General features: G+C 39.4%; 1 protein-coding gene across 1 annotated transcript in view; it reads right to left on the bottom strand.

Annotated features, from left to right (window-relative positions):
* GOLPH3 (golgi phosphoprotein 3) overlaps positions 1–14,020 on the bottom strand; it is a 28,735-nt gene extending 14,715 nt beyond the window's left edge. Inside the window, exon 1 of the mRNA XM_070743484.1 lies at positions 13,427–14,020. Within this exon, the coding sequence (XP_070599585.1) occupies positions 13,427–13,663 (237 nt within the window). The 5' untranslated portion in view covers positions 13,664–14,020. The remainder of the gene's footprint in view (positions 1–13,426) is intronic.
* Between the last annotated feature and the right edge of the window lie 5,895 nt (positions 14,021–19,915).

Genomic DNA, 19,915 nt, shown 5'->3' with positions numbered 1-19,915 from the left:
GCAGTTCAGTGTTGGCAAATACTTCAAAAGAAAAGGATTTAGGGGTAGTGATTTCTGACAGTCTCAAAATGGGTGAACAATGCAGTCAGGCGGTAGGGAAAGCAAGTAGGATGCTTGGCTGCATAGCTAGAGGTATAACAAGCAGGAAGAGGGAGATTATGATCCCACTATATAGAATGCTGGTGAGACCACATTTGGAATACTGTGTTCAGTTCTGGAGACCTCACCTACAAAAAGATATTGACAAAATTGAACGGGTCCAAAGACGGGCTACAAGAATGGTGGAAGGTCTTAAGCATAAAACGTATCAGGAAAGACTTAATGAACTCAATCTGTATAGTCTGGAGGACAGAAGGAAAAGGGGGGACATGATCGAAACATTTAAATATATTAACGGGTTAAATAAGGTCCAGGAGGGAAGTGTTTTTAATAGGAAAGTGAACACAAGAACAAGGGGACACAATCTGAAGTTAGTTGGGGGAAAGATCAAAAGCAACATGAGAAAATATTATTTTACTGAAAGAGTAGTAGATCCTTGGAACAAACTTCCAGCAGACGTGGTAGATAAATCCACAGTAACTGAATTTAAACATGCCTGGGATAAACATATATCCATCCTAAGATAAAATACAGAAAATAGTATAAGGGCAGACTAGATGGACCATGAGGTCTTTTTCTGCCGTCAGACTTCTATGTTTCTATGTTATTACAGTGAACAAAATTATTCATATCCCATTCATTTTTACATGTTTTTTATCATCAGTTATATTTAAAGGTATTGCTTTTCTTGTCTTTTTCTCATATAGAACTTATTTAAAATTCAATCTTCATATTTTCTATTATCAAGCTTATATTCAAACATATTACTACTAATTATACATACATTTTTATTTTATCCCTTCTCCTTTATCCTGCTCCAATATTTTAATTCTCTTTTCATTCTTTTTTGGTTGCCTCCCCCATATTTCTTTTAACTCTCTCATTTCGATCTTTAACTTCCTTTTTTTGCTATAGTCTCTTTCTCTTCTCTTTTTCCCTTTTTGTCGTCTAATATTGTTTTCCTTTTTTCTAGGCCTCTCTTTCTTTCTCCTTCTTTCTTTTCCTTGTTTATCTTTCTCTTACCAGAGATTTCCCCCTTCTCTTTACTATCTTTTCCTCTCTCTGGGTTTCAATAATCCCTTTGTTGTGTTTTCTTTCTTGTTGCTTTTTTGTTGGTTCCTCTGCTTCTTTCAGTCTGCCAAAGTTCTCCATATCTTCTTCAAATAACAGCATTTATTTTTTCCATTATATTTTCCAGTTTTAGTTCTATATAATCAATAATTGGAAGCATTTCTTTCATTCCCACATGTTTAAAAGTCTCAATATCGTGGGGTATTCTTTCCACTTTTTTGTTTCCAGATGGTATCATTTAACAACAACGTTTAATCCAAGTTATTTATTCAATAAAGGGAAAAGTTCTGAGAGTTACACCCTCTCCCCCCCCCCCCCCAAAAAAAAAATGGCACTCAGGCTTCAGATCAGAAATTATTCTTCATTATTCTTGCTCAATTTCATCATTGTAAATTTATAAATCCAGTAAATGTAATAGTTTATAGTAAGTCAGAGACAACTTCCAGATCAGATATCAAAGTTTCTTCCCTTTAAAATAGTGTATCGTTCCAAAGCCTCATCTTATTTTAAATTTTTTAAAGGGTGCAGACATTGGCAGAAAAAGGCTCCTTTCTAGACCCCGCCAGGAAAATTCTTTAATGGGGGGGGAGGTGCAACATACTTTTCCTTCCTCACTGAATGGGACAGGTCAAAGATGGTAGGGCTTTAAATGTCATAACCAACACCTTGAATTGGGGCCAGAAGCAAATGAAGCTCGTGAAGCAGAGGTGTTATACGCACTGTCCTTATGGTGCCTATGATTGCTTGTGTGTCTGGATACTGTTCAAGGGAAGCCCCATGAAGAACACATTACAATATTCTGGATCCCGGGGGGGGGGGGGGCATCAGACTGTCATCACGTGACATATCTCAAACTTTTTCCCCATCCAAAATTGGGCATGGACATGGCCAACGCATGATGCATCCGGCCCATGGGCCGACAGTTTGACAATCCTGGTCTAGATGGAAGATAACCAGGGAGTAAGTAAGCAAAGAGCTATCAAAAAAAGGGCATAGGTGGCAAGCAGCATAAACTTGAGGAAAGGCCCAATTACAATTTGAATGAAGACATAAATCACCTAATTTGCTGCACTGGCTGCCGATCGGTTTCCGGTCACAATTCAAAGTGTTGGTAATGACCTTTAAAGCCCTACATGGCATTGGGCCAGAATACATCCGAAACCGCCTTCTACCGCACGAATCACAGTGGCTGATAACGTCCCACAGAGTTGGCCTTCTCCGGGTCCCGTCGACCAATGTCGTTTGGCGGGCCTCAGGGGAAGAGCCTTCTCTGTGGCGGCCCCAGCCCTCTGGAACCAACTCCTCGCAGAGATTAGAACGCGCGCCCCCCTCCTTGTCTTTCGCAAATTACTTAAGACCCACCTTTGTCGCTAGGCATGGGGGAGTTAAGTTATCCTTTCCCCCTAGGCTATTACAAGTTATGCATGGTATGTTTGTGTGTATGTTTGGTTTTTTATAATAAGGGTTTTTTAGTTGTTTTTATTAATTGGATTGTTCATGTTGTTTTACCACTGTTGTTAGCCGCCCCAAGTCTGCGGAGAGGGGCGGCATACAAATCCAATAAATAATAATAATAATAATAATAATAAAATCCCAATAAAATTGTAATACAATACAGAAAGGTATAAAAAACTAAAATGTTTAAAAAATATAAAGCTAGAAGTCAGTAGCTGTAAATTATTTGCTGTTAAATGTTTCATACTACATTTTAAAATATAATATTTGAACATAAAGTAGGGAAAACTGAGAGAGAGGTAGATATATATTCTGAACATAAATAATAAAGAGACCCAGGAACTCCGCTTAATTTGTCTCTCCCTATGGTCGGTGATTTACACAGTGTTCTCCTGTATATGTAATATGGAAATAAGGCCAATCAGGTAGCTTCCACTCATATAATTGGACAAAGAAGTAAGACATAAGGGATAAACTGGTTCATAAAACAAATGTACCTATTAATTCATATCATTCATACAGAAGTGAAAGAATCCTAAGTTTTAATATTTATTAAGCATGTTTACACTGCAGAACAGTAGCCATTTGTATTGATGACAGGAACAGTAGCCATCAGGAAAAAAAACTAAGGACTTGACTCAAAAATATCACAAGTATTTTAATAAGTTCTTAGACTAATTATAGGTAAACTGAGAATTCTACAACATACAGGAAATGCATGACAAATTTACTGCATAATCAAGTTGGGTTTGGGGTTTTTTTTGCCATGTTTCTGAAAGCAAACACACTACAAGGCAGTCCTGGGGTTACAACCATTTGTTCAGCAATTATCCAGAGTTACAACATCACTGAACAAGTGGTACTTATGATCAGTCCTCAAATTTCCATTTTTTGCATTACTCCATGGCCATGTGCTTATGATTTGAGTGCCTGGCAACTGGTCCCCATTTTCGACAGGTTTCAGTATCTCTCGATTACCTGATCACCATTTGCGACTTTCCCTGACAGTTTTCTACTACAATATGTACTCTGCAACAATTAGTGGTCATCTGCACTTCTTAGTGTCTGCTTTCAGTGCCCCTTCACCAGCTCATGTTGCCTAGCATTCACTTGAGGCCCTATTCAGTCTACCTGTACCTCCTACACCTGCTCACAGCATCCCATGAGCTCTATAGTGTCTGCCTGAAAGAACCTCCTGCAGCACCCATATTTACCTCCTCCCTCCTTGCCTGGGACTCCCACCTCTTCCCATTTAGCCACCTGCCTAATTTGAGGATTACAATGGTGGCCAGGGGTGCAAGGATTGCTCTTGATAAGCAGATAGACTTCACAACTATTGAAATTTACAATAATTTATGACATCACTTAGCTTCAGAAATTCCAGCCCCAAATGCTGTTGTAACGGGAGAGCTACCTGTACTTATTAATATGTCACAAAGTTTCACCTTCTAATTTTAGTCCTACTTCCTGCTGTGAACTGACGAGACATTATAAGCTTCATTCTGATATAACACTTACATAGGAATAATAAGTCCTGAATTTGGGAACAAGGATTTCAACGTTTCGCATACTGACATGATAGTAACCACCAATAATATAAAACTATCTTTAATATAACAGTGATTGTTTATATTTTGAATTTAAAACAGGGCTTTAATGCACAAGGGAACATAATTTGTATTAGAAAAAATAGCATGTTACTACTGAAATAATACTAATAAACACAATTGTCTCTCTGAAGATACCTAAGTTATCTAAAGGCAAGTTTTAATCTGATGCTAAAAACAAACCAAGAAAGATGCTTTTATTTTAAGTAGATATAATCGTAACCTCTTGGGGAGGAGTGGAAAAACTCCTTTACATAAATCATTCATTTCTGTCATAAAGTATATTTATTCTTTCGTTTTTTTCCACAAATGCTGTAATATAAAGAAGAGTGTCAAACTTAGATCTGGCCTGCGGGACCATCCTGGAAAGAGCATAGAATCAGCCAGTGGTGCCTTGGCCCATCCCAGGCCGACTGGGCACTGATCTACAACATGATGGGCTGTAAGAGGTTGTGGCAGCTGAAAACGGAGCTCAGGAGGATTGCACGCACCCCTCATAAGCTTTGTTTTCATTGGCAGAGTGCTGTAGGAGGTGGCAGCCGAAAATGGACGCCCCACCTAGACCACCACAGGTGCTCCCAACACGAGTGACATCGAGCTGGCCATGCTTACCCTGCCCACGCCCCCCAGCCCTTTGAGATCAAACACCAGCCTGATGCGGTCCTCAATGAAATAGTTTGACACCCCTGAAATAAAGCTACAGCATGAGAAATATTTTCTTGGAAATGTAAAAAAGAAACAAGCCAAAATAGTAAAATGCAACAGATGCTATTGCAGATTTTTATATCTATCTCCCACCTGTATGATTTTGTCTGGGTTTGAGAGCTAAGGAGGTTGTTAGCACCTCTATGGGAGAACCACCAGGGAATAGCAAAGCTGCCCTCTTGAGTGTTAAAAGACATACTAGAAGGCAGCCATAATTAATGTTTGTATTGAAAACTAAATGGATGAATGAGCTGGAGATTTCCCTTTCTACTGAAATTCCACAACTTTGCAAATATAATCACATATTTTAGCTGATAATGAAAAGGTGTGTGTGTGTAGCATATTTTTGCTGATAATGAAAAGGAATGGAGACTAGTATAGTATGTGTGTGTATGTGTATGTGTGTAAATGCATATACAGATATGTGTGTGTGTGCGTGTATTTATGTTTGTGTGTGTGTGTGTGTGTGTAGATGGTTGTGAGTTTGGTTTTCCCCCCTGTGTAATATTTTGAGTGTCTTTGCGGTGAAATTACATTCACCATCATCAGGCTGAAGTTATTGGCTTTGTGCTGCTTTGAGTATGGCTTTATATATAGGTTCAAATTCAAGTAAGGGTGTGGCTACCTGATGAAGGCAAATAAGCTTGAAATAGATCTATAGTAGTCTCCCTTCTTTTTCATTATCAGCAAAATATGTTACACACACAAACACACACACAACACACACATCCCAACATTTCATCAATGGTTTTTCAAAATTCAACTACTTACAGTTTATGGGTTCATCTTAGTCTACATACTCATTGACTCCCTCAAAAAACTTTAGAATTAGTGAAGCAAGGCTTACTTTTGCAAAAATGTTGATTCTCTTTCAGTAAGATTTGTCCTTGTATGTTTTGACTATTTTCTCTTTAATAATATTTTGTAGCATACTGTGTAAAAAGATGTTAAGCTAACTGATTTACTAATTTACCATTACCTTCCTTGATTTTTAAACCAAAATCCTATCAGCTCTTTTCCACTTCTCAGGAACTAATTCAGATCTTAAAAAAAACCAAAGGTTGCATATTTCCAATTTTACATTTTAATTCTTTTAAAAATCCTTGGATAGATATTTTATGGGGCTGGGGATTGAATTATTTTTCATTTTATAACATAATGTTTTTTCTTACCATTTGTCTCAGTTGACTTGACTCCCTTGCTTGGAAACTGTCCTACATTATCACTGAGTCTTTAGCCAATATATTGGCAAGAAGAGCTTACATCCCTATAGCACAGGGGGCATCAAACTCATGTTGTCATCATGTGATGTATTGAGACTTCCCCCCCTTCACTAAACCGAGCATGGGTGTGGCCAGTGGATGACGCATCAGCGTGACAGCCCTGCTATAGCAGTTCACTATTTTTTGTTTCATATTTCCATCCCAAGCAAAGCTTTGTACTACTTTTCCCATATCCATATCCTAGGAATTTATCAGGATCTATAAACAAGGAGGGAGCAGAATGCCTGAAATGCGAGGGTTGGATATCTCAAACTTCCTTTCCCAAAATCCCTCTGGATTCTGAACCCCACTTAGGTGACAAGAAGTAAGTATACTGTACTAAGCTATACTGATAATGTATGTGATAGTCAGGACGCATATCATACAATACCGGCTAGAAAAAAGAATTAGAACCAAAGTTACAACAGCAAGTACAAGTCACCGTGCTGCATAATGTTAACAAGCTAAGATAATATCAACAGGAAGTAATATCAACATAATGTAAATAGAGAAAAAGTTGAATTTATTCTAGGCTTTTATCTTTCTAAGCTACATGTTCACAAGGGATCTTCAATTTGGGATTTATTTCTATGTGGGACAGAGGCTATGACAGATCTAGACAAAATTTAATGCAGAGAAATAACAGGTGTACATAGCTTTTTAGTAATGATGGAGAAAATTGAGAATACAGTATTTCATACTTCAAGAAGAACAAATAATTTAATTGTATATGAAATATAATAAAAGCCTGGGCCACAATTTGTTGTGATTGACAGAATCAACACTTCATATAAACAATAAAGGGTTAGCATTCAATACTGTCCTTTTTTGTAACTGGAATATATATCTATCTTTTCCAACTGTTTTCCATATATGCTCGAAAACATCAAATACCTGTTGCATCATACTATAGGATTTTAAACAAATATCCTGGTATTTCATCAATCCTTATTTTGATGCTAGTAATATTTTCTAATTATAATCAATGCCTGGCTCTAGTCAGTATATAAAACTTTACATGTATATGTATATCATCTATTATTTTATACCATTTCCAGTAGATTAAAGAAATCTATTTCTGTAGTCTTTTTAAAAAGTTCTTGTTCTTTCCCTTTGATTGCTATTTTTATTACTGTATATTACATATTTAAATGTAACATCTTCTCATGTTGCTTTTCTTTGAAACTCAGTTGTTACCCAAATTTTATTCTGCCTTTTGCAGCAGTTTTCAACAGCCCACCAGACAGTAATTATCCATTCTTCCTCCCCCAGCTTTGGGATATTTTCATGTTTCATTTTTAATTATGATTTAATTTGCAGTCTAGAATTGTTCAATACTTAATGTGTCATATCTAATCCACTAAATCTATTATTTACCTTCAATCGATAATTTGCTGAAGTTACTTATCTTCTTTGGATTTTTTTTAAACTGTAATTTTGTAAAAGGGATTTCATAATCTGAGTGATAGCTTTTCTGCTGACTAAATAGAGCCTCTTTATCTTTGTTTGCAGAGCAACAGTCAATGTGATTTCAGTACTGTATTGTCCATTTTCTGAAAAATCATTTGCCTGTTTTATTTTGTTTTTGGCAAATTCTATTGGTTTTGTAGAGAGGCTAAATGTTCCTTAGTCCAGATGCCATTCTAGTTCGACTGTAGCATTTCCATCTTACATAACATCTTTTTTGACTGTTGTATTAGCAAAATATTTCAAGTCATCTCAGTGCCATTTGGTTTTTACTTTTCCAGCATCTGTGATTGAACTACCAGAGTAAAACTGATTGGTTTGCCTTAGATACAAATTAAGACTGTTTTTTGGATTATATGCAAGCACTGACTTTAAAATATCTTGTTACTTCACACACCTATTGACAGAAAATGACTCTGAGAGTGTATAGCTGACTTGCCATAGCCTGAAACGGAAAATTCTTCCCCAGTTGCAGCATGATCTTTAGGTTCGAAAAAAATAAGTCTACAAATTAAATGATACTTATTTTTCATTACATTAGTCCTTAACTTATAATCAGCTGTTCAGTAAATGTTCAAATTTACAATGGCCTCAAGTTTATTTACTGGCTTCTAAGTTCCATAGTTCACCACCCCCACCCCAGGTATATGATTGCATTTTGGGTATTCAGCAGCCAACCCATATTTATGGCTGCAAGTGTCTTGCAGTCACACAAGTGGCATTTACTCCCAGTTTCCTGGGGGGGAAAAGCACATTGCGGATAATGGATCTGCAGACATGTTACTAGCTTAATTGCAGTATTTGCTTAACAACTCCTGCATATAAATATAGTCACATGGTAACTTCTTAACAACTAGAAACAATATACAACTATAATTTTGCCATCAATTACAGTTGTGAGTCAAGGACTACCTGCATTACTATTAGCTATTTCAGGATTACTTTAAATTATGGAAGTTAGAATTTCTATAGCAACTTCAAACAATAATTGAATGTATATCGCTTGAGAGCTTAGTGAGATTGGCTGTACAGTATTTAAAAATATACCTATTAAAATTTTTCATTTACAAATGCTTTTAAAATTCTAAACTCCAGAATATTTCATTGTGTTTTATAAATACTATTTACTGTGAGAAAAGTGACAAAGAAGGAGCCTTTACATTTAAATATTAAATGCCTGAAAAGCAATTCATTTTGATGCAAAAGTGTACGAACAATTATATGATGCAGAATGTTAAACATTACCCTGCCTGCACAAAAGAACAAAATTTGTTCTCTCTTCCACAAGATGTCTATCACTATAGAGTATTGATGTATCTAGTACATCAATACTATATACTATACCAGAAATATTTAACCAAATAACATCACATCCTAATTCCATATTCAGAATAACCGCTGAACTCATCATAGGTATGGAAAGCTAACACCAGGAATGCTATCATATCTGGATTAAAAACTCTGCAGCCAAGACTGCCTTTGTGAATATTTGTTATTAATGGTACTGCAGCTAGTCCTGCAAATCAACAGATCAGAAATAAATTTAAATACTCATAGGAACTGTAAAAAGAGTACAGCTTTATTGCATATTAATTCATTATAAATTCTGATGACTATCAATGGTTTATATCTGGTGCAGCAACCCATGGCACCAGAACCACATGCAGCTCTTTGGGCCCTCTGCTGTGTCAGGTGATCCCACCACTGGCTGGCCCCGCCCCTCGCCCTCTCCTCCCAGTCACTCCTTGCCTGAGAAAGTGAGGACAATGGTGGTGGATGGACTCCATATTCCAGAGTGGGAGTGAAGTGGCCGTATACTTGCCTCTTCCTCTGAGCCTTGTTGGTGCTGTGCACATCTTAGTTGCTCGGGGAGATGCGTGACTTTATTTCCGCCTCCAGACACTAGCCCGGCCCAGCTGCGGCTGCTGCTCTTGCTGCCTCCATGACCTTCTTGCTGCTCTTGCAGTGCCTTGCACAACATAAATTTAGTGCGCTTCACAATGAGGGAGATGGCATCACCTCCTCCTGGAGCCCATTACGATGCGGAGCATTGGCTGCAGCCGGGACGGGCCAGTGTCTCAGGGCAGAAAGTTGCATGTCTCCCTGAGTGACCGAGATGTGCACAGCAACAAGAACCGGAAAAAGAGGCAAGCACAGGGGTGCTTTCCTCCCACTCTGGAATATGGAGCGAGTCTCCATCCATCTCCACCGCCCTTACCTTCTCAGGCAAGCAGTGACTGGGAGTGGAGGGTGAGGGGCAGGGCCAGCCAATGGTGGGTTCAGCCAGCAGGAAGCTACAGCAGGGGGATGAAAGAGCTTCATTTATCTGGGAACCTAAAATGATTCTTGATTTAAATCAAATGGTAAAAAGCACCCAAAAAACAACATCATCCAAAAAAACCCCCCACCTCACCTGTTTTTGGAAATGGTTCAAGAGGGAAAATATACATATGAGAGAGAGAGAGAGGGAGGGAGGGAGGCCGGCAGGCAGACACAGACAGAAAAGGGGGGTGGAGGGATACCTGTTTCCCAGAGAAAAGGAAACACTAGGAGCCAAAAGCCTGGTAGGCATGGGTGGGGGGTGTCATGCGACTGGGAGTGAGTGAAGTCAACTGGCCACATCCAATTAGGTTTTGTGGCTCCCGGTGTTTTCTTTTCTGTGGGAAATGGGTCCAAATGGCTCTTTGAGTGTTTAAGGTTGCAGACCCCTGGTTTATAGTTACCTATCTTTTGAGACTATCCGTAAGAAGCAACAATTGTTGAGTCAATAATCTTTTAAGCAACACAGTAACAGATCTTTGAAGGAAATGCTTTTTGTATTTACTTCAATTTGTACCTTATCTAAGAAACAAAAATGTCTCTTTCCAGCAGGACTATCATTTGGTAGCTCAGTACATCAATCCATTGTTAAAGAAGTAACTCAGAGGAGACAATTAAGTTTTCCAACTTAGATTTGGAAATCTTTACCATCTTCAAGTCAAAGTGACCTGGCAAGACATACTGTTTGTCCTTATTTAAGTGGAATTGAATTTCCAAATAACAAGTGAGATCACAGTGTAAGACTGCAGCCTACACCCTGTCTCATCACAAAAAGTTGATTCTTATCCATGAAGCTTGTACCATTAAAAATATATTATAAAGATACCACAAGACATAATTAAGTTGGGCTTAATGCAACAGGTTTGAGATTTGTTTTCTCGAAGATAATTTGTAAACATACTTAATCTTTCCTTTCTAGTAAAAACATGTATTTATATGAGGTTGTGGCATTTTCTACATAAAATAGCCATATGTAATGTATAGGTTTGTTTATGTAATTTCCAAATGTTCTGTTCTTTTTCTGGGGCACACTAATTACATTAGTGTAACAAATAAAGAGTCAGCTTCTAGCCCAAAATTCTAAGGGACCTATACAAGTAAAAGAGAGGGAGTAGGAAAGTAATATATAAATAGTGAATTTATGGTCTCAGTGTTAGGGCTTCACTAGCATGTCAGAGCAAAAGTTGGTATGTTAATTTTGCATAGTATAAGACAATATAAAATAATCATCTCCTCCTCCCACCCTCATACAAAAGCAAACACTTTTCTAATGAAATTTGAGGCTAAATTCTAATTATAGGGCCTGTTGAATTTTCCAGTTATATTATACAGTATATTTTCAAAGTGTAGAGCTGGGATCCCCTTCCTCAATGTAATAGTAAACACATATTTATTCCCCTTGTAAATACATATCTAAATTGCTGACTTTCTCAATTCCAGCCAATTAGAGCTGCTTGAAAGAAGCTTGAACAAGAATGTGCATTTTCCTGCTAGCTCATCTTCAATCAGCTCCTCCATTCCACACACATATACACACACACTCATTGTAATTATTCCTCATTTCTTTAAACCTGTGAGTCATCTCTTGAATGATTTCGCTCTAACAAGCAATAAAGGGGGGAGGGCTTTGCAAGGAGAACTGAACTTAAGTTAGCTGGGCTCTTACAACTCAGTGGCTAAAATGTGGTCAATTTGTGGCACAGCATGAACTCCATCAATATACGGCCCCAATGAACTGTAAAACAAGAAACAACTTGGTCAGTTCAATAATCTGAGTTGTGCAAATTGAAACAACCTGAGCCCATGGACCTCTAAATCCTAAAAAAAACAACAGAGTTTTTTTTAAAAATTAAGAGAGGGATGCTTTTGTGAGTTGACTTCCTTGCTGTGTAGACTGTAGAGCTGTGATGGTGAACCTATGCCATGCGTGTCACAGGTGACATGCAGAACTCTATCTATGAACACGCCAGCCGTCACCCCAGCAGAGCTCTACTGTGCATGCGTGCATACCTGCCAGCAAGCTGGTCTTCAGGTCTGCCACAAATTCGTGGGGGGTGGCGGGTGCCTCCACACACTGTTTTGGCTTCCAGGTTAGTGCAGGAGGCCTACCAGCCCCAAAACTAGGCGTATTCTGTGCACATTGCATTATGGGTGCAGGCACACACATGCGTTACTGTGCACATGCACATACGCTTTTGGCACGTGACAACAAAAAAGTTAGCCATCACTGCTGTAGAGCATCAGAGAAAGGCAACTGTTGGCCCTACATAGCTTAAGGCCAGACTATCTTCTACCACATAGTTCCCAGCGACCAATAAGGGCCCACAGAGTTGGTCTTCTCTGGGTCCCATCATCTAAACAGTGTCAGCTGGCAGGCCCGTGGGGGAGGCTCTGACTCTCTGGAACCAGCTACCTCCTGAGATCCAGACTACCCCACCTTTCTGGCCTTCCGGAAAGCTGTAAAAATCTGGCTTTTCTGGCAGGCCTGGGGCCATTAATCTGATGGCGTACCATCGAGATCCGGCCATAAATGGTATGTATCGTTTTTAATTGTTTAATTTATTTATTGTATTTATATGCAGCTCACTCCAATATGGACTCAGAGCAGCTAACAACAATCATAAATACAACAGGAATAAAAAGCAATAAAAATACAACCTTAAAACCAACAATGTAGTAAAAACAATAATGTCATTTTTAAAAAAAGCCATACATATTTGAAGTCAATCCTAATTCCAGGCCTGCTGGAAAAGCCAGGTCTTAACGGGGAAGACCGCAAGGTGGAGATAGTGCAGATCTCTCCTGATTCTACAGAGCTGGAGCCACCACAGAAAAGGCTCTTCCTCCACGTCCCATCAACTGACATTGTTTGGCGGATGGGACCCGGAGAAGGCCCACTCTGTGGGCCCTTACTGTTGAATTTAAATTGTTTTTAGAGGTTTTAGTATTAATTTTAATATTATCTGTATGTTTCATTTCCTTGGTTGTGAGCAGCCTAGAGTCCCTAGGAAGTTGGGCGGCATACAAATTCAATTAATTAATTAAGTTTAATTGGGGGTCCTCTACAGTTTAATTAATTAATTAAACTGTATCCCCCAAAAGGAAAAAAATCTGGAAAGCTGCTACCAGATGCCAGATGACTTGCTAGGACAGACTAACACAGTCATCCTCCTATAATGGTCTCTCTTCACTACCCCAATAACTCCGCGTTATTCCTCTTCTTCTTGCAATATCAATCTCTTGCCTCTTCAATGGCTCTCTCAAGACCCCCCCTCGCCCCCCAGGAGACTCCAAAACCCATCCTTCCAAACCAAGACTGGCTGTGGAAGATAGGCTTTGGTCCGAAAATCATCGGGCCGGGAAATGTTCCCCTCACGGCCTTTTCCTTCAACCTCCCTCCTCGCCCCTTGTTCCCTCACAATCCGGCTCGCCGTCCCTCACCTCCCGGTCCTTGAGGCCCAGCAGCAACACCTCCTCCATGAGCGTGAGCCGCGTTTCCTTGGAGTCCCCCTTCTCCTCTTCCCCCTGCTCGTCTCGCCGGCCTTCCTCCTCGGGCCCGCCGCCGCCGCCTCCCCCGCCGCTGCCGCCGCCGGCCCCTCGGTCTTTGTCGGCCGCGCTGCGCGAAGCCTCCGTGCGGCGTTGCACCAGGCCCGAGCTGCGCTGGGTCAACGAAGTCATCTCGCGGCGGCGGCGGCAAGAGAACGGAGCCTGCGACCCCGGAGGGCCCCGCTGGGCGGGAGGAAAGCGGCAGGAACCCCGGGAGGCCGCGGCCTTCTCCCTCCGTTCCCGCAGGCCGGGCGCAGGCCCGCCGTCGCCGGTAGGCCGCAGACGGGATGGGGCGGGCCGGTTCCGCCTGTTGCGGCGCTCAAAGCGGCGGCGGCCGGGACAGACTTCGGCGGCGTCTCCTCCAATATGGCGGCGCGGACTCCCTCGGCTGACGCCAGCAGCGGCGGAGGCGGAGGATGTGGCATAAAGAGGCGGAGGGAGAAGGGAGAGGAGGCAGGCCGGCTCCTCACAGGCCGCCCGCCCTGCCTGGCCGACGTGGCCGGGTCGCTCCGCCCTTCCTCGGCTGAGGCGGAGCTGCTTGAGGGGCGGTGAAAAACGTGGGGCTGCCGGGGGTCTTGTGGATAGAGGTTTCCATTTACCTCAGAGAGAGAGAATTATTTTGCGAAGCCCAGGGAAGTTACCCCGGGCCGAGTGTCTAAAAGAAGCCGACCGAGGGGAAAAAGGACTCCCGTGAAGTGAGTGAGCCTGGGTGGGCGAAATGCAAAATAATGGCCGGCGATAATTCTTGGGGGTTCCTTTTTTAATACATGGACTCCTCATTTAGTGACCGTTGCAGCAACAGCCCCAGGGCCATGTGATTACTTGCTTGACAACGGACTCTTGTTTGTTTGTTTGTCATTTGATTGATTGTTTGATTTCTATGCTGTCCTTTTCCTCGGACTCGGGGCGGCTCAAAACAAGAAAATACAAAACATGTAGAAATCTAAGTTTAAAATACCCACCCCCAATTTCTTAAAAATCAATCACTCACATTCACCCTGTTCGAGGTAAAGCTGTTTTTTGCAATTGATTGATGATGATTTTGTCAATGCCAATAGTTTATTATCACTTATTTCCCAAGTGCATGAATATAGAAACATGGAAGACTGATGGCAGAAAAAGACCTCATGGTCTGTCTGTCTGTCTGTCTGTCTGTCTGTCTGTCTATCTATCTATCTATCTATCTATCTATCTATCTATCTATCTATCTATCTATCTATCTATCTATCTATCTATCTATCTATCTACTGTATTTATTATTTAGATTTGTATGCCGCCCCTCTCCGCAGACTCGGGGCGGCTCAACAATCTAGTCTGCCCTTATACTATTTCTTGTATTTTATCTTAGCATTTATATATGTTTATCCCAGGCGTGTTTAAATTCAGTTACTGTGGATTTACCAACCATGTCTGCTGGAAGTTTGTTCCAAGCATCTACTACTATTTCAGTAAAATAATATTTTCTCACGTTGCTTCTGATCCTTTCCCCAACTAATCTCATATTCTGCCCCTTTGTTCTTGTATTCACTTTCCTATTAAAAACACTTTTCTCCTGAACCTTATTTAACCCTTTTACATATTTAAATGTTTTGATCATGTCCTCCCTTTCCCTTCTGACCTCCAGACTATACAGATTGAGTTCATTAAGTCTTTCCTGATAAGTTTTATGCTTAAGACCTTCCACCATTCTTGTAGCCCATCTTTGGACCCGTTCAATTTTATCAATAACTTTTTGTAGGTGATGTCTTCAGAACTGAACACAGGATTCTAAATGTGGTCTCACCAGCGCTCTATACAACGGAATCACAATCTCCCTCTTCCTGCTTGTTATACCTCTAGCTATGCAGCCAAGTATTCCCTACTGCCTGACTGCACTGTTCACCCATTTTGAGACGGTCAGAAATCATTACCCCTAAATCCTTCTCTTTTGAAGTTTTTGCTAGCACAGAACTGCCAATACAATACTCAGATTGAGGATTCCTTTTGCCCAAGTGCATTATTTTACCTTTGGAAACATTAAACTGCAGTTTCCATTGCTTTGACCACTTATCTAGTAAAGCTAAATCATTTGCCATATTACAGACGCCTCCCGGAATACCAACCCTATTGCACACTTTAGAGTCATCGGCAAATAGGCAAACCTTCCCTACCAAACCTTTCCCTATGTCACTCACAAAGATATTAAAAAGAATAGGACCCAGAACAGACAGAATAGGACCCAGAACAGACATCTGCATGAAATGCAGGATATAAACCAACTTACCGGTAATCAATCTAATTAATTACCTAAATAACTAATAAATACCTAAATAAAGGCATATCTATATGCAAATCTGCATATCCAAACACAATCCTTGGATGTTTCAGTTGAGTTTATCAATAAGTACATGTTGATCTTTATTTTTAAGCACCTTTTTAAAAATATGAAATAATTAGGTAATCCTATTAGAATATAATTCTTTATTGGCCAAGTGTCATTGGACACAAAAGGAATTTGTCTTTGGTGCACATGCTATCAGTGTACATAAAAGAAAATATATATTTGACACACTAAGCTCTCAGTGTACATAAAAGAAAATATATATTTGTCAAGAATCATAAGGTACAACACTTAATGATTGTCATAGGGATCAAATAAGCAATGAGGAAACAATATTTATAGAAATCTACTACCCTATTACTATATTAACTCAATTGAACATATTTTCAAAAGTGTTGTAAGTACCATATTTTTCAAAACTGCTGGGACAAAGGTCATAGATGGAATTAAATGCAGCACAGGGTAAACTCAATCCAATGCCTGCAATGAACTCAAGCTCCATCTTTAGACTGTAATTAACTGGAATTGCTTTAATCCTCTTTCCAGAAAACGTTATGGTTAACTTAGAAGCGTGCATGCTGTTTTTGTAACAAGGGCTCTGAATTTTTTCTTACATCTTTTGGACAGTATCATAATCTTCACTTAAGTCAGTTTTCTCTGTGACATAACCTGCCAGCTATTTCTATCACTGGAACCCACAAATGATGGTGCTTGTGTACAAATCAACTTTAGTTCCATGAGTGTCTATGTATTCTTGAGAATATAAGCATATACATGTATGCACATATGCATAATGAAAGGTTATAATTTTGTTTATACTGATGACTTATTAGTGGCTAGATGAATTATTTTATATATGTAGGTAAAAGGATATACATGGTATGTTTGTGTGTATGTTTGCTTTTAATAATGGGGTTTTTAGTGTTTTTTAAATTATTAGATTTGTTTTTACATTGTCTTTGTTATTGTTGTGAGCCGCCCCGAGTCTACGGAGAGGGGCGGCATACAAATCTAATAAATAAATAAAAAAAATAAATACCTTTTATCTATATATATAAAATAATTCATCTAGCCACTAATAAGTCATCAGTATAAACAAAATTATAACCTTTCCTTTTACCTACATATATAAAATAATTCATCTAGCCACTAATAAGTCATCAGTATAAGCAAAATTATAACTTTTCGTTATGAATATGTGCATACATGTCTATGCTTATATTTTATATATGTAGGTAAAAGGTATATCCTGTGCAGTCATGTCTGACTATAGGGGGTGTCATCTCAGTTTCTTAGCTGAGGGAGCCAGTGTTGTTCAAAAATGCTTCTGTGATCATCTGGCCAGCAGGGTTATATGTATTTTCTATTCACATTTTCATTAACTGCTACAATGGCAGGAATGGGAACTCACCCCATCATGCGGCATTGGGGTCTCATACTGGGCTGTCAGCTTTCCAGCTGACAAACTCAAGTGTTTAACTGCTGAACCATCGTGCCCCCAAAATGTCAAAACATCTGGCTAAGTAACAAACCACAGTAACTATGATTGCATTGTAAGTTATATATAAAGATTGTCAGGACCTCGTTGAAGAGCCTTCTCTGTGGCTGCTCCGACCCTAGGAATCCTCCCTACCGGTTTTCTGGAAAGCTGTTAAAACCTGGCTTTTCTGGCAGGCCTGGAATTAAGACTGATTGTGGCAAGTATGGTTTTATAATACATGTGATTTTAGTGATGTTTTAATTCGTTTTTTTCTCATATTGTATTTATACCTGTTGTTAGCCGCTCAGAGTCCGTTTGGAGTGAGTGGCATATAAATGCAACAAACAAACAAACAAACAAATAAATAAGGTATTATTTCCAAGCACTGTGAAAACATTGAACCTTATGGGCTCTGAGAGCATATGCACTAAAGACAAATTCCTTATGTGCCCAATCACACTTGGCCAATAAAGAATTCTATTCATTCTATTCATTCATTCTATTCCATTCATTCTATTCACAGCCTGACGAAAAAGGGGCTGCTTAAGTGAGTAGTTGAGAACGGCTGCGTTAGCATTTCTTCCAAATGATTTCTGAACCATAGTTCCCTCTAAGCTGAGCAGTGAGCAATCGCTCACTTAAAAATCATCATCAACTCAGAGTTTTCCAAACCTGCCCAGAAGCCGAGAGGGAAAGAATGAGAGGGAAGGAGAGAGAGAGGAAGAGAGGAAGAAAGAGAAACAGATAGAAAAAAGAGAGGAAGGAAAAGAGAAAGAGAAAGAATGGGAATAAGGAAGAGAGAAAGAAAATCAAAATCTAGTTTGAAACTAGCTCAACTATTTAAGTGGCATTTTGATATTGATAGAGTTGCCCTATTATGAGCTCACTGTTATAGACACACAGTACAGTATTTTATTTTGAAATTCTCTGAGGCAAAACAGGGTGGGTTTTTTATTTATTTGTTTGTTTGTTTGTTTATGTATTTATTTATTTATTATTTCTGTGCCGCCCAGTCCCGAAGGGACTGCCGCTCAGACACTATACTTTTCCACCACCCCCCAAAAAAAAATTACAGGGAACAGTGTTCTGAACCATGCATAACTGCTGCACACCTACAGTACAGTACATAAATGATTATAAGGCCAGTGTCAAAAATGTGGAATAATGTCACTTCAGGTCCATCAAACAAGTGGTTTTTGTTAGCCACTGATGATTTTTCTCAGAAAGTGGCTCTCCAAAACTTTCTATATGTTTATACAATGTAAGCTTCAGAGCTATTGTTCTGTGAACTGTGTTTGCTAATAACATTTCTAGAAGTTCGTTGCAGCAAAAATGCAAGATGGTTTTTCTGGTATTTAACATATTGGGATATATAGTCTAGCTTCAAGATGTCAGAAGCAAAGCCTCACGCAAGAAATGGTAGGGTTACTTAACGAGATTTATTGCTATGGAGCAAACATCCTTACAATTTATTAGCCCGCTGAAGGATTTTATCATTAAGATACATTCTTATTGCCTTATTTGACACCACAATATATAAAAGCTAAAATGCTTAGTGTCAGCACTCTTAGAGGGGAAAAATGAATATATTATCAGTATATTCCTTTTCTCTGTCAGAGGCAAGAAGATATGTTTTATTTAATCAGGAATGATTCCAAATCTGGAATATACGCTTGTGCAAGTTTTAATCTCTGCTTCAGCCAGAAACGATCAGATTCAACTAGCAATTATATTTACTAGTGCAATTTCTGGTAATAATAATAATAATAATAATAATTTATTAGATTTGTATGCCGCCCCTCTCCGAAGACTCGGGGCGGCTCACAACAACGATAAAAACAATATTATGCTGGCACAAATCTAATATTTAAAAAAAAAACTAAAAACCCTATCATAATTAAAAACCAAACAGCACATACATACCAAACATAAATTATAATAAGCCTGGGGGAAAGGTGTCTCAAATCCCCCATACCTGGCGGTATAGGTGGGTCTTAAGTAGTTTACGGAAGACAAGGAGGGTGGGAGCAGTTCTAATCTCCGGGGGAAGTTGATTCCAGAGGGCTGGGGCCGCCACAGAGAAGGCTCTTCCCCTGGGGCCCGCCAGACGACATTGTTTAGTCGACGGGACCCGGAGAAGGCCAACTCTGTGGGACCTTATCGGCCGCTGGGATTCGTGCGGTAGCAGGTGGTTCCGGAGGTAATGAAACCTTTCTAAAAGTAGATTGTTTCCTTAGTAGACATTGATCTTAAGGAGAATTTAGTTTCTTTCTCAACAAGGGATATTTCTAATACATTAGGAGAATATTCTCACAATATGAACAATATTCTCCACTGATTTTCTTTGGCGGGGAAACAATCTAAAGTAATTGTAAATAGAAAATTTACAAAGAAACCCGAGACTCTTAGGACTTTCAGAGTTGAAATAAAAATGAAATATTTTATCATTTCTCCCCTTGTGATTGTTTCTCACCATAATTGGTAATTTGCTAAGAGAGCAAACATTTTACATTTTCTCTTGTCCTATATATTTTCTTTCAGATTTTTTTTGTACAAGTATCACTTCTTTTGTATGCATGACAAA

This window comes from Erythrolamprus reginae, chromosome 2, assembly GCF_031021105.1.
Source record: "Erythrolamprus reginae isolate rEryReg1 chromosome 2, rEryReg1.hap1, whole genome shotgun sequence".
Classification (NCBI taxonomy): domain Eukaryota; kingdom Metazoa; phylum Chordata; class Lepidosauria; order Squamata; family Dipsadidae; genus Erythrolamprus; species Erythrolamprus reginae.
This window is presented reverse-complemented; position numbering and strand designations above follow the sequence as displayed.